At 47.7% G+C, this 15,961-nt stretch overlaps 1 protein-coding gene across 2 annotated transcripts in view; it reads right to left on the bottom strand.

Annotated features, from left to right (window-relative positions):
- Window positions 1-14,677, bottom strand: part of LOC110513484 (peptidyl-prolyl cis-trans isomerase FKBP9) — a 25,052-nt gene extending 10,375 nt beyond the window's left edge. The window contains exons 1-7 of one of the 2 annotated variants that reach the window (XM_036970862.2): window positions 14,273-14,677; window positions 11,647-11,792; window positions 5,968-6,157; window positions 4,845-4,990; window positions 4,316-4,505; window positions 3,707-3,852; window positions 3,119-3,308 (exon numbers count right to left, since the gene is read on the bottom strand). In XM_036970862.2, the coding sequence (XP_036826757.2) occupies window positions 3,119-3,308; window positions 3,707-3,852; window positions 4,316-4,505; window positions 4,845-4,990; window positions 5,968-6,157; window positions 11,647-11,792; window positions 14,273-14,481 (1,217 nt within the window). In that variant the 5' untranslated portion in view covers window positions 14,482-14,677. The remainder of the gene's footprint in view (window positions 1-3,118; window positions 3,309-3,706; window positions 3,853-4,315; window positions 4,506-4,844; window positions 4,991-5,967; window positions 6,158-11,646; window positions 11,793-14,272) is intronic. The other variant, XM_090227529.1, reaches the window with a different exon arrangement.
- Window positions 14,678-15,961: the final 1,284 nt, after the last annotated feature.

Below are 15,961 nucleotides of genomic sequence, written 5' to 3'. Positions count from 1 at the left end.
TGAACCTACCAGGTACCTCCCCAAAGCCTTAAACATGGGCACCCTCATAGATATCATCCTAACCAACTTCCCCTCTAAATACACCTCTGCTGTCTTCAACCAAGATCTCAGCGATCACTGCCTCATTGCCTGCATCCGTAATGGGTCAGCGGTCAAACGACCTCCTCTCATCACTGTAAAACGCTCCCTGAAACACTTCAGCGAGCAGGCCTTTCTAATCGACCTGGCCGGGGTATCCTGGAAGGATATTGACCTCATCCCGTCAGTAGAGGATGCCTGGATATTTTTTAAAAATGCCTTCCTAACCATCTTAAATAAACATGCCCCATTCAAGAAATGTAGAACCAGGAACAGATATAGCCCTTGGTTCTCCCCAGACCTGACTGCCCTTAACCAACACAAAAACATCCTATGGCGTTCTGCATTAGCATCGAACAGCCCCCGTGATATGCAGCTGTTCAGGGAAGCTAGAAACCATTATACACAGGCAGTTAGAAAAGCCAAGGCTAGCTTTTTCAAGCAGAAATTTGCTTCTTGCAACACTAACTCAAAAAAGTTCTGGGACACTGTAAAGTCCATGGAGAATAAGAACACCTCCTCCCAGCTGCCCACTGCACTGAAGATAGGAAACACTGTCACCACTGATAAATCCACCATAATTGAAAATTTCAATAAGCATTTTTCTACTGCTGGCCATGCTTTCCACCTGGCTACTCCTACCCCTGTCAACAGCACTGCACCCCCAACAGCAACTCGCCCAAGCCTTCCCCATTTCTCCTTCTCCCAAATCCATTCAGCTGATGTTCTGAAAGAGCTGCAAAATCTGGACCCCTACAAATCAGCCGGGCTAGACAATCTGGATCCTTTCTTTCTAAAATTATCTGCCGAAATTGTTGCCACCCCTATTACTAGCCTGTTCAACCTCTCTTTCGTGTCGTCTGAGATTCCCAAAGATTGGAAAGCAGCTGCGGTCATCCCCCTCTTCAAAGGGGGGGACACTCTTGACCCAAACTGCTACAGACCTATATCTATCCTACCATGCCTTTCTAAGGTCTTCGAAAGCCAAGTCAACAAACAGATTACCGACCATTTTGAATCTCACCATACCTTCTCTGCTATGCAATCTGGTTTCAGAGCTGGTCATGGGTGCACCTCAGCCACGCTCAAGGTCCTAAACGATATCTTAACCGCCATCGATAAGAAACATTACTGTGCAGCCGTATTCATTGATCTGGCCAAGGCTTTCGACTCTGTCAATCACCACATCCTCATCGGCAGACTCAACAGCCTTGGTTTCTCAAATGATTGCCTCGCCTGGTTCACCAACTACTTCTCTGATAGAGTTCAGTGTGTCAAATCGGAGGGTCTGTTGTCCGGACCTCTGGCAGTCTCTATGGGGGTGCCACAGGGTTCAATTCTTGGACGACTCTCTTCTCTGTATACATCAATGAGGTCGCTCTTGCTGCTGGTGAGTCTCTGATCCACCTCTACGCAGACGACACCATTCTGTATACTTCCGGCCCTTCTTTGGACACTGTGTTAACAACCCTCCAGGCAAGCTTCAATACCATACAACTCTCCTTCCGTGGCCTCCAATTGCTCTTAAATACAAGTAAAACTAAATGCATGCTCTTCAACCGATCGCTACCTGCACCTACCCGCCTGTCCAACATCACTACTCTGGACGGCTCTGACTTAGAATACGTGGACAACTACAAATACTTAGGTGTCTGGTTAGACTGTAAACTCTCCTTCCAGACCCATATCAAACATCTCCAATCCAAAGTTAAATCTAGAATTGGCTTCCTATTTCGCAACAAAGCATCCTTCACTCATGCTGCCAAACATACCCTTGTAAAACTGACCATCCTACCAATCCTCGACTTTGGCGATGTAATTTACAAAATAGCCTCCAATACCCTACTCAACAAATTGGATGCAGTCTATCACAGTGCAATCCGTTTTGTCACCAAAGCCCCATATACTACCCACCATTGCGACCTGTACGCTCTCGTTGGCTGGCCCTCGCTTCATACTCGTCGCCAAACCCACTGGCTCCATGTCATCTACAAGACCCTGCTAGGTAAAGTCCCCCCTTATCTCAGCTCGCTGGTCACCATAGCATCTCCCACCTGTAGCACACGCTCCAGCAGGTATATCTCTCTAGTCACCCCCAAAACCAATTCTTTCTTTGGCCGCCTCTCTTTCCAGTTCTCTGCTGCCAATGACTGGAACGAACTACAAAAATCTCTGAAACTGGAAACACTTATCTCCCTCACTAGCTTTAAGCACCAACTGTCAGAGCAGCTCACAGATTACTGCACCTGTACATAGCCATACCTATAATTTAGCCCTATCAACTACCTCTTTCCCAACTGTATTTAATTTATTTATTTATTTTGCTCCTTTGCACCCCATTATTTTTATTTCTACTTTGCACATTCTTCCATTGCAAAACTACCATTCCAGTGTTTTACTTGCTATATTGTATTTACCTTGCCACCAAGGCCTTTTTTGCCTTTACCTCCCTTCTCACCTCATTTGCTCACATTGTATATAGACTTGTTTATACTTTATTATTGACTGTATGTTTGTTTTACTCCATGTGTAACTCTGTGTTGTTGTATCTGTCGAACTGCTTTGCTTTATCTTGGCCAGGTCGCAATTGTAAATGAGAACTTGTTCTCAACTTGCCTACCTGGTTAATTAAATAAAGGTAAAATAAAAAAATAAATAAAAATAAAATATATGTGTGTATGTGGGGGAGTGTGAGTGGATGTGTGTGTATTTGTGTGTGTATGTGTGTGCGCACGTGTGTGTAGGTGTGTGTGTAGGTATGTATGTGTGCGTGTGTGTATGTGTGTGTTTATGTGTGTGTATGTGTGTGCGTGTGTGTGTGTGCGTGTGTGTGTGCGTGCGTGTTTGTGTGTGTACGTGTGTGTGTGTGTGTGTGTTTATGTGTGTGTATGTGTGTGCGTGTGTGTGTGTGCGTGTGTGTGTGTGTGTGCGTGTGTGTGTGTGCGTGTGTGTGTGCGTGCGTGTTTGTGTGTGTGCGTGTGTGTGTGTGTGTGTGTATGTGTGTGTGTGTGTGTGTGTGTGTCTTCATCTTCCTACTCACGTGGAGTCGATGAAGGATCCATCCATGAGTGAAGCGTTGTAGTGGTATTTAACAAAGTCTCCTTTCTTAGCCAGCGTCTCACACACCTCTGGTTTATAGTTGGTGGTGATCACCACTGTGTCTGATGGGTTGTGGAAGTCTATGATATGGATATCAAACACCAAGACAGCAGAACCTGGGATCTTAGTACCTGGAGGGAGAGAGGGGAGGGGAGGGGAGGGAGGTGAGGAGACGAGGGAGGTAGGGGCGAGAGGGGAGAGAGAGGAGGGGAGGAGTAAGGGCAGGGGAGGAGAGGAGAGGAGACAAGAGAGATGAGAGAGGAGGGGAAAGGTGAGGGGAGAGGGGAGAGGAGACGAGGGAGGGAGGGAGGGAGGGAGGGGAAGAGGAGAGGAGAGGAGAGGAGAGGAGAGGAGAGGAGAGGAGAGGAGAGGAGAGGAGAGGAGAGGAGAGGAGAGGAGACGAGGGAGGGAGGGGAGATTGGCAGAGGTCAGTAAATAAGAGGAAATAAATGATGAAATCTACGTTCCATCAATAACGGTACACTGAAAACCTAAACACACTCACGCACAAACACTGTTTTCTACATACCTGTACCCTCCTCTCCGTATCCGAGGTGAGGTGGGATGGTGATGCGTCTTCTCTCTCCGATGCAGACTCCGATCAGGCCCTCGTCCATCCCACCAATCAAAGAGCCCTTACCCACGTACGTGTCATAAGTACGGTTACGAGAGTAACTGTGGTATTCAACAACAGAGGACAATAATCACATGTACAGAACGAGACGCGGTACAATCAGTTACCAACATATTAAAACATAAAGAAGCTCTAAATTCAACATTTCCTTAATATCTAGATTCTAAATTCAACATTTCCTTAATATCTAGATTCTAAATTCTACATCTTATTCAGTCTGAACTTAGAGTGCCATTTTTCTTGTACTGTTTGGATTCATTCAGTAAATCTTACGAGAAACTAAGTTCAGTCTATTTTAGTTTGTAAGGTTATACTGCCACCTTGAGGACAAAATAATAATTACATATGAAGGATAAACACAATGCAGCAGGACCACAAGGAAATAGAGGAGCAGTGTTTACATTATATTTATGAAGTCACACACACACACACACACACACACACACACACACACACACACACACACACACACACACACACACACACTCTCTCACGCTTCCTAACCTGGAGTCAAAGAAGGTCCCGTCCAGTAGTGATCCGTTGTAGTGGTATCTGATAAAGTCCCCAGATATACTCTTCCTGAGGCAGGGTTGAGGTATGTCCTGGTTGGTTATAGTGACGCCGTCTTTAGGGTTATGGAGGTCCAAGAGGACTACATCAAACACCAGGGAAGCCTGGCCTGGGATATCACTACCTAGAGAGGGAAAGGAGGGATGAGAGGGATGGAGGGATGAGGGGGAGAGGAGGAGAAAGAGAGAATGAGGGTGAGAGAGAGAGAGAGAGAGAGAGAGAGAGAGAGAGAGAGAGAGAGAGAGAGAGAGAGAGAGAGAGAGAGAGAGAGAGAGAGAGGGAGAGAGGGAGAGAGAGAGAGAGAGAGCGAGAGAGCGAGACAGAGACAGAGACAGAGAGAGAGAGAGAGAGAGACAGAGAGAGCTTCACACTGATGATGCCATCTCTGGTCCAACAGTATTAGAGAGGCCTGTACTGGGAAAACACTCAGAAAGAACTCTATTACCCAGCAGCACCCACTTACCATCTCCGTTTGATCCGTATCCTAGCGAAGGGGGCATGGTGATGATGCGTCTCTCCCCAACACACATGCCCAGAAGGCCCTGGTCCATGCCAGCGATCAGCCAGCCAATCCCCACGTAGGTGTCGTAGGTACGCAAACGGGTGTGGCTACAGGGGGAGGGAGAGGGGGGGGGGGGGGGGGGGAGATGGGGAGGGAATGAGCAAATACGTCATAGAAGACAGACTAAATGTCACCCCCCTCTCCTCTATCATCACCCTGTCTCCTCTATCATCACCTCCCTCTCCTCTATCATCACCTCCCTCTCCTCTATCATCACCCCCCTCTCCTCTATCATCACCCCCCTCTCCTCTATCATCACCCCCCTCTCCTCTATCATCACCTCCCTCTCCTCTATCATCACCCTCCTCCCCTCTATCATCACCTCCCTCTCCTCTATCATCACCCCCTCTCCTCTATCATCACCTCCCTCTCCTCTATCATCACCCTCCTCCCCTCTATCATCACCCCCTCTCCTATATCACCCCCCTCTCCTCTATCATCACCCCTCTCTCCTCTATCTTCACCCTGCCTCCTATATCATCACCCCCCTCTCCTATATCATCACCCCCTCTCCTCTATCATCACCCCCCTCTCCTCTATCATCACCCCCCTCTCCTCTATCATCCCCCTCCTCTCCTCTATCATCACCTCCCGCTCCTTCATCATCACACCCCTCTCCTAGTGTGTGTTAGTAGTGTGTAGTGTGTGTTAGTAGTGTGTAGTGTGTGTTAGAAGTGTGTAGTGTGTGTTAGTAGTGTGTAATGTGTGTAGTGTGTGTTCGTAGTGTGTAGTGTGTGTTAGTAGTGTGTAGTGTGTGTTAGTAGTGTGTGTAGTGTGTGTTAGTAGTGTGTAGTGTGTGTTAGTAGTGTGTAGTGTGTGTTAGTACTGTGTGTAGTGTGTGTTAGTAGTGTGTAATGTGTGTTAGTAGTGTGTAGTGTGTGTTAGTAGTGTGTAGTGTGTGTTAGTAGTGTGTAGTGTGTGTTAGTAGTGTGTTAGTAGTGTGTAGTGTGTGTTTGTAGTGTGTGTAGTGTGTGTTAGTAGTGTGTAGTGTGTGTTAGTAGTGTGTGTTAGTAGTGTGTCTCACCTGGAGTCGAACAGTGTTCCGTCCAGCAGTGTTCCGTTGTAGTGGTATCGTACGTAGTCTGACACCTCTACCTTCCTAGAGCAGTTCTCAGGGGTGTAGTACGTCTCACTCTGAACCCCGTCGTCAGGGTTCCACACGTCCAACAACAGAACATCAAAATGGAGGATTGCGTCTGAAGGGATGACATCACCTGGATTAAGGAAGAATGACAGTTACACTTGATCTCTCTCTCACCTTCTCTCATCCTGTCTCTCTCATCCCCTCTCTCTCACCTTTTCTTCTCTCATCCCTCTCTCTCACCTTCTCTTCCCTTATCCTCCCTCTCTCTCTCTCTCTCTCTCTCTCTCTCTCTCTCCCTCTCTCTCTCTCTCTCTCTCTCTCTCTCTCTCTCTCTCTCCTTCCTCTCTCCTTTCTCTCTTTCTTTCTCTGAATGTTAGACTCGTCAGATGAACATGGAATGATTTCTTTGAAGGTACTTAATCACAGTTTAGAGAGGAGGGGAAGAGGAAGGGAGGAGAAGGGGTAGAGAAGTTGAGGGTGGTTGTGATTCAATTCATACTGGTGAGTTGACAGTTGTTCTCTCTGCTGGCAAGGACTGCTTCTCCCTCCAACTCTCTGGCTTTCTCTCCCCGGCTCTCCCTCCCAGGCTCTTCCTCCCTGGCTTTCCCTCCCCGGCTCTCCCTCCCCGGCTCCCTCTCCCCGGTTCTCCCTCCCCGGCTCTCCCTCTCCGGCTCGCCGTCCCCGGCTCCCTCTCCCCGGCTCCCTCTCCCCGGCTCGCCGTCCCCGGCTCCCTCTCCCCGGCTCTCCCTCCCAGGCTCCTCCTCTCCGGCTCTCCCTCCCCGGCTCTTCCTCTCTGGCTTTCCCTCCCCGGCTCTCCCTCCCCGGCTCCTCTCTGGCTCTCCCTCCCCGGCTCGCCCTCCCCGGCTCCCTCTCCCCGGCTCCCTCTCCCCGGGCTCTCCCTCCCCGGCTCTCCCTCCCCGGCTCCCTCTCCCCGGCTCTCCCTCCCCGGCTCTCCCTCCCCGGCTCTCCCTCTCCGGCTCGCCGTCCCCGGCTCCCTCTCCAGCTCGCTGTCCCCGGCTCCCTCTCCCCGGCTCTCCCTCTCCGGCTCTCCCTCCCCGGCTCCCTCTCCCCGGCTCTCCCTCCCCGGCTCCCTCTCCCCGGCTCTCCCTCCCCGGCTCTCCCTCCCCGGCTCCCTCTCCCCGGCTCTCCCTCCCGGCTCTCCCTCCCCGGCTCCCTCTCCCCGGGCTTTCCCTCCCCGGCTCTCCCTCCCCGGCTCTCCCTCCCCGGCTCCCTCTCCCCGGGCTCTCCCTCCCCGGCACTTCCTCCCCGGCTCTCCCTCCCCGGCTCTTCCTCTCCGGCTCTCCCTCCCCGGCTCCCTCTCCCCGGGCTCTCCCTCCCCAGCACTTCCTCCCCGGCTCTCCCTCCCCGGCTCTCACACCTTCTTCTCCTACTTTTCTTCCTCTCAATTCAATTAATTTCAAAGGGCTTTATTGGCAAAGGAACCATATTGCCAAAGCAAGTGAAATAGATAATAAAAACTAAGTGAAATTAACAAGAAAAATGAACAGTAGGCATTGCACTCAAAGAAATAGAGATGTTTAAAATGCCATGTTATGGCTATTATGCCTCTCTCACCCTATCTCACCCTCTCTCTCTCTTCCACACACAAATCTATAGAAAAGACACCTACATTTACCTGTCCATACACGCCCCCTCCCCCCATCTCACGTTCTTTCTCTTTACCGGTCTCTACATGTCAAGTCAGGCCACACATTCCTGTTCTAATCTCTCCTCGTGCAAAACCAACCAATTTGCTTGATGACCTCTTTATACACACAACAACATGCTAATATACACACACACATACACTAATATGGGCAAACACACTCCTGGCACGGTGCTCTCCCCTGTAAACGAGGGTACCGCCTACAACAGGACTCCTCCTCTCTGTGTTAGTTGTAGAGGGTTGGTCTGAGCTTCTTGCAACACTAATCTGTCAACCAGCTGATTGATCTGCTATTCAGTGACAGCAGCTAGCTCAGCCTGCCCTGTGCAAAGTAACAAACAGCTTGGCTCCAGGCAGCGCTCACTTCCTGGTCTGTAGGTCCACATGGAGCCGAGACCGCCCACTTCCTGGTCTGTGATGTCAGAGTGGGCCGATTCCACATGGAGCCGAGACCGCTCACTTCCTGGTCTGTGATGTCAGAGTGGGCCGATTCCACATGGAGCCGAGACCGCTCACTTCCTGGTCTGTGATGTCAGAGTGGGCCGATTCCACATGGAGCCGAGACCGCTCACTTCCTGGTCTGTGATGTCAGAGTGGGCCGATTCCACATGGAACCGAGACGGCCCACTTCCTGTCCTCCTTCCTCTGTCTGTTTTATGAATACTGTACACAGACATGCTGTACACAGGCCTACACACAAACACATCCTCGTGCGACCCATAGACCCAACCGCCAACTGCATCCGGAGCCCAGAGCTACAGCTTCTACCTGTGTTCGTCATCACACAGACAAGACAGACCAATGTTTATAACCATGTTATGGGCCTACCGTAAGCTATGTTATAACCATGTTATAGTTCTATCGTAAGCTATGTTATAACCATGTTATAGGCCTACCGTAAGCTGTTATAACCATGTTATAGGCCTACCGTAAGCTGTTATAACCATGTTATAGGCCTACCGTAAGCTATGTTATAACCATGTTATAGGTCTACCGTAAGCTATGTTATAACCATGTTATAGGCCTACACTAAGCTGTTATAACCATGTTATAGGCCTACCGTAAGCTGTTATAACCATGTTATAGGCCTACCGTAAGCTGTTATAACCATGTTATAGGCCTACCGTAAGCTGTTATAACCATGTTATAGGCCTACACTAAGCTGTTATAACCATGTTATGGGTCTACCGTAAGCTGTTATAACCATGTTATGGGTCTACCGTAAGCTGTTATAACCATGTTATAGGTCTACCGTAAGCTGTTATAACCATGTTATGGGTCTACCGTAAGCTATGTTATAACCATGTTATAGGCCTACACTAAGCTGTTATAGCCATGTTATAGGCCTACCGTAAGCTATGTTATAACCATGTTATAGGCCTACACTAAGCTGTTATAACCATGTTATGGGTCTACCGTAAGCTGTTATAACCATGTTATAGGCCTACCGTAAGCTGTGTTATAACCATGTTATATGCCTACCGTAAGCTGTGTTATAACCATGTTATAGGCCTACCGTAAGCTGTGTTATAACCATGTTATATGCCTACCGTAAACTGTGTTATAACCATGTTATAGGCCTACCGTAAGCTGTGTTATAACCATGTTATAGGCCTACACTAAGCTGTTATAGCCATGTTATAGGCCTACCGTAAGCTGTTATAGCCATGTTATAGGCCTACCGTAAGCTATGTTATAAAAGCTATGATTTCACAATGTTGGAAGCTAAACACACAGATTACAGGTGCGGCAGGTAGCCTAGTGGTTAGAGGGGTGGCAGGTAGCCTAGTGGTTAGAGGGGCGGCAGGTAGACTAGTGGTTAGAGGGGTGGCAGGTAGCCTAGTGGTTAGAGGGGCGGCAGGTAGACTAGTGGTTAGAGGGGTGGCAGGTAGCCTAGTGGTTAGAGGGGTGGCAGGTAGCCTAGTGGTTAGAGGGTTGAACTAGATCGAATCCCTGAGCTGACAAGGTAAAAATCTGTTGTTCTGCCCCTGAACAAGGCAGTTAACCCACTGTTCCCCGGTAGGCCGTCATTGTAAATAAGAATTTGTTCCTAACTGACTTTGCCTTAGTTAAATAAAGGTTAAATCAAATGTAAATAAATAAGTGAGAGATGATCAGTTGAGTAGATGTAGATGTAGATGTAGATGTAGATGTAGATGTTGATATAGATATACAGTGCCTTGCGAAAGTATTCGGCCCCCTTGAACTTTGCGACCTTTTGCCACATTTCAGGCTTCGAACATAAAGATATAAAACTGTATTTTTTTGTGAAGAATCAACAACAAGTGGGACACAATCATGAAGTGGAACGACATTTATTGTATATTTCAAACTTTTTTAACAAATCAAAAACTGAAAAATTGGGCGTGCAAAATTATTCAGCCCCTTTACTTTCAGTGCAGCAAACTCTCTCCAGAAGTTCAGTGAGGATCTCTGAATGATCCAATGTTGACCTAAATGACTAATGATGATAAATACAATCCACCTGTGTGTAATCAAGTCTCCGTATAAATGCACCTGCACTGTGATAGTCTCAGAGGTCCGTTAAAAGCGCAGAGAGCATCATGAAGAACAAGGAACACACCAGGCAGGTCCGAGATACTGTTGTGAAGAAGTTTAAAGCCGGATTTGGATACAAAAATATTTCCCAAGCTTTAAACATCCCAAGGAGCACTGTGCAAGCAATAATATTGAAATGGAAGGAGTATCAGACCACTGCAAATCTACCAAGACCTGGCCGTCCCTCTAAACTTTCAGCTCATACAAGGAGAAGACTGATCAGAGATGCAGCCAAGAGGCCCATGATCACTCTGGATGAACTGCAGAGATCTACAGCTGAGGTGGGAGACTCTGTCCATAGGACAACAATCAGTTGTATATTGCACAAATCTGGCCTTTATGGAAGAGTGGCAAGAAGAAAGCCATTTCTTAAAGATATCAATAAAAAGTTTGCCACAAGCCACCTGGGAGACACACCAAACATGTGGTCAGATGAAACCAAAATGTAACTTTTTGGCAACAATGCAAAACGTTATGTTTGACGTAAAAGCAACACAGCTGAACACACCATCCCCACTGTCAAACATGGTGGTGGCAGCATCATGGTTTGGGCCTGCTTTTCTTCAGCAGGGACAGGGAAGATGGTTAAAATTGATGGGAAGATGGATGGAGCCAAATACAGGACCATTCTGGAAGAAAACCTGATGGAGTCTGCAAAAGACCTGAGACTGGGACGGAGATTTGTCTTCCAACAAGACAATGATCCAAAACATAAAGCAAAATCTACAATGGAATGGTTCAAAAATAAACATATCCAGGTGTAAGAATGGCCAAGTCAAAGTCCAGACCTGAATCCAATCGAGAATCTGTGGAAAGAACTGAAAACTGCTGTTCACAAATGCTCTCCATCCAACCTCACTGAGCTCGAGCTGTTTTCAAGGAGGAATGGGAAAGAATTTCAGTCTCTCGATGTGCAAAACTGATAGAGACATACCCCAAGCGACTTACAGCTGTAATCGCAGAAAAAGGTGGCGCTACAAAGTATTAACTTAAGGGGGCTGAATAATTTTGCACGCCCAATTTTTCAGTTTTTGATTTATTAAAAAAGTTTGAAATATCCAATAAATGTTGTTCCACTTCATGATTGTGTCCCACTTGTTGTTGATTCTTCACAAAAAAATACAGTTTTATATCTTTATGTTTGAAGCCTGAAATGTGGCAAAAGGTCGCAAAGTTCAAGGGGGCCGAATACTTTCGCAAGGCACTGTAGATGTTGATGTAGATATTGATGTAGATATTGATGTAGATGTTGGTGTAGATGTAGATGTTGATTGATTAGAGGAGAAGAGCTGAGATCTATTTTCTCCCAAACCTCACGTATAAAGTTGAATAAGATCCATTGGGTTTTGTAAACTATGTTCTAAGTCATGTCATACGTTATGTTATGAGCTTACCGTATCCTTCCTTCCCATAGGCCAGTTGTGGGGGGATGGTGACCAGGCGTCTCTCGTTGACACACATCCCTACCAGAGCTCTGTCCATCCCTTCAATCAGCTGCTTCTTACCCACATAAACATTGTAGGTGCTACCGCGGTCATAGCTGCAACGCACACACACACACACACACAACGTTATGGGAGCTAACAAAATCTCAACCAAAAAAGACAGAAAGAGAAGAAACAAGGAAAACACTAATTTACTCGGTCAGTCAGCCAGTCAGCCAGTCAGCCAGCCAGCCAGCCAGCCAGTCAGTCAATCAGTCAGTCAGTCAATCAGTCAGTCAATCAGTCAGTCAGCCAGTCAGCCAGTCAGTCAATCAGTCAGTCAGTCAATCAGTCAGTCAATCAGTCAGTCAGCCAGTCAGCCAGTCAGTCAGCCAGTCAGTCAGTCAGCCAGTCAGTCAGTCAGTCAGTCATATGTAGCTCTCTGTCCAGTCAGTCAGCCAGTCAGTCAGCCAGCCAGTCAGTCAGTCAGTCAGTCAGTCAGTCAGTCATATGTAGCTCTCTGTCCAGTCAGCCGTCATTGCTTGGCTGTGGTGAGACTAAATAACATGCAGCGTCACCAGGTCTGAACTACTACACCGGCCAACCACATCTCAGTGCACATTGATGCTGAAACCTACTGGTCTACTTCAGCCCAACAGTTTACATGAATGACTGAATTACCTATTAATGAGATGTTTAACCTGATCAGTTTGCTGGCCTGGCATGACCTACACTCACACACCTGGAGGTTATACCTGTGTGTTCATGGCCTACACTCACACACCTGGAGGTTATACCTGTGTGTTCATGACCTACACTCACACACCTGGAGGTTATACCTGTGTGTTCATGACCTACACTCACACACCTGGAGGTTATACCTGTGTGTTCATGGCCTACACTCACACACCTGGAGGTTATACCTGTGTGTTCATGGCCTACACTCACACACCTGGAGGTTATACCTGTGTGTTCATGGCCTACACTCACACACCTGGAGGTTATACCTGTGTGTTCATGACCTACACTCACACACCTGGAGGTTATACCTGTGTGTTCATGGCCTACACTCACACACCTGGAGGTTATACCTGTGTGTTCATGACCTACACTCACACACCTGGAGGTTATACCTGTGTGTTCATGACCTACACTCACACACCTGGAGGTTATACCTGTGTGTTCATGGCCTACACTCACACACCTGGAGGTTATACCTGTGTGTTCATGACCTACACTCACACACCTGGAGGTTATACCTGTGTGTTCATGGCCTACACTCACACACCTGGAGGTTATACCTGTGTGTTCATGACCTACACTCACACACCTGGAGGTTATACCTACCTGTGTGTTCATGACCTACACTCACACACCTGGAGGTTATACCTGTGTGTTTATGACCTACACTCACACACCTGGAGGTTATACCTGTGTGTTCATGGCCTACACTCACACACCTGGAGGTTATACCTGTGTGTTCATGACCTACACTCACACACCTGGAGGTTATACCTGTGTGTTTATGACCTACACTCACACACCTGGAGGTTATACCTGTGTGTTCATGGCCTACACTCACACACCTGGAGGTTATACCTGTGTGTTCATGACCTACACTCACACACCTGGAGGTTATACCTGTGTGTTCATGACCTACACTCACACACCTGGAGGTTATACCTGTGTGTTCATGGCCTACACTCACACACCTGGAGGTTATACCTGTGTGTTCATGGCCTACACTCACACACCTGGAGGTTATACCTGTGTGTTCATGACCTACACTCACACACCTGGAGGTTATACCTGTGTGTTCATGACCTACACTCACACACCTGGAGGTTATACCTACCTGTGTGTTCATGACCTACACTCACACACCTGGAGGTTATACCTGTGTGTTCATGACCTACACTCACACACCTGGAGGTTATACCTGTGTGTTCATGACCTACACTCACACACCTGGAGGTTATACCTACCTGTGTGTTCATGACCTACACTCACACACCTGGAGGTTATACCTGTGTGTTCATGGCCTACACTCACACACCTGGAGGTTATAACTGTGTGTTCATGGCCTACACTCACACACCTGGAGGTTATACCTGTGTGTTCATGACCTACACTCACATAATAAAGTCATAATAAAGTAGAGACAGTAGATGCAGCTGGTCTGTCATAATATAATAGGAACTGTTTTCTCTGAAGTGATATGTTAAATCCAAGTATTATTCAGTTCAGGCTTGGAGACTGAAGCAGAGTCTGTCTCTCTCTGAACATCTCTCTCTCTGACTGAACTGCTCTCTCTCTCTCCCCCAATTCAATTCAAAGGGGCTTTTTTGACATGGGAAACATTGTTTACATTACCAAAGCAAGTGAAATTGATAATAAACAAAAGTGAAATAATCAATCAAAAATCAACAGTAAACATTACAATCTCTCCATCTCTCTCTCCCTCTCTCTGCCTGCGTGGCTGTTTGGGCGACCCGGTAATAAAACGTGCACATGAGTTTATAGACGTGCACGCCACTCACTGCATGCAGGAACTGCAGGAAGGTAGAGGGAAAGAAAAGAAAAGAAAAAACGATACCTGGAGTCAAACTTCTTTCCATCGGGGAACATGCCATTATAGTGGTAACGGACATAGTCCCCTACTTTCACAGCGCGCCCGCACTGCTCCGGCACGAACGTTTTCTCAATCACGATGTCATCTAACGGTACCGGAGGTGCGTCACAGGCGGCAAACGCCACCAGAACCGCCAGATAGATCATCCCGTGCACGCACTGGTTCATTTTCATAGCACTATCCTTAACCAACAAAAATTAAGGTGGATAACCGTGACTTTTACGGTTGCTATTGGTGTCTTTTTCACTCTCGCAGGTTGTTTCGGTTCCTCTGATCTTCTTCTTCCCGTTCTGTCTTCTTCCCTTGATCCCAGTCCGTTCTTGGTTTAATAGAATTGGCGCAGGCGCAGTAGCACACAGCAGATGTGTTGACGTGGAAACGGAGGGCCCAGTAGTCAGGGCGGCAGACCAAATAGACTGCATCACTACTGCAAGACCCCCACAAGACCACCACAAGACCAGCAGACACAAATGTATTACTGTAGAAGTTTACATTGACACATGTAGCCTATATAGGCAAATACAGTTTGAGGGGATATTTCATGCTGGGCTATGACGGGGTGGGGGTGTGGTGGTGGGCCAGTGTGTAAGTATTTTTCAGGGGATTTTTCTCCCCCCCTTTAGCTCTCTGGAATGTCTCGACGTGGCAGGGGAGAGGGAAAGCCGCAGACTACAGGCACAATTCGAATTAGTGGGTGATAGAATGTGCTACTTTTCTAACATATAATCTATACTAAACATATAGCCGAACACAACCGAACAAGCAATTTCATGTTGCCTATTGAAAGTTGTAAATTCACCATTCACCTGGCCACTTCTCATTGTCTCTGCGTGAAATCAATCACATTCCGTTGTGTGGCCATTTGGCATTTGGTTTGGTGCAATAATGGAAAACACTTAATCTGTGACTTTGTGACACTCATTTACATAGAGGTTAATAAACTACGGGTTAGTGCAGTGGTGTGGTTTTCCCCAACCAGTGTTACTGCAGTAATTAGGGGAGGTGCACGGAGCCCTGCCCGGAGTAGTCCGGGGAGGGAGAGTTGTGTCGGGATAAATGGTGGGGGTCCTTGTCCCACGCAAGGCACAGAGCAGAATAGAATAGAGACGTAGATTTAGGCCATCCGTCCAACCTTTACACATAAACTAAATACGGCAACCTCCAGCACTCTCTCTTCTATTCGCGTTTTCAGTTAATACGAGAAATACAGCTTTATGAGTTTCCCGCGACATGACGGGTAGACTCCGCGTATAAATACTACGCTGGATCAGTACACCGGAGAGAAATGGCAGGAGACAGTAGACTACCTCGAGGTGTCTCTCCGGTTGTACCGACTGCTCAGGGACAGCGAGGCCTTCTGCAAATTCAACTGCAGCTCCGTGCGGCTGGAGAACGAGGATAAGTTTACCGACTTCCCAGCGGTAACGTTATGAAGAGGGCGGGCGCAGTGACTGAAGCGGTGTAAACAGCGGCTGCCCGCCTTCAGACAGACCATGCCCAGCCGGGACACCGTGGAAGCGTTCGAGAAACGAGAACCCTATAAATACCCGCAGTTCGCCTACTTCAAAGTGAATGAAATCAGTGCTGTTCTCTGCTGTATGGAGCAGAGGAGCGCTGATCTCAATCTGTAGAGCTGCCTGTCTCTTAACTAAA

Source organism: Oncorhynchus mykiss, chromosome 30 (genome assembly GCF_057628025.1).
Source record: "Oncorhynchus mykiss isolate SJ-2025 chromosome 30, ASM5762802v1, whole genome shotgun sequence".
NCBI classification, from domain to species: Eukaryota; Metazoa; Chordata; class Actinopteri; order Salmoniformes; family Salmonidae; genus Oncorhynchus; species Oncorhynchus mykiss.
This window is presented reverse-complemented; position numbering and strand designations above follow the sequence as displayed.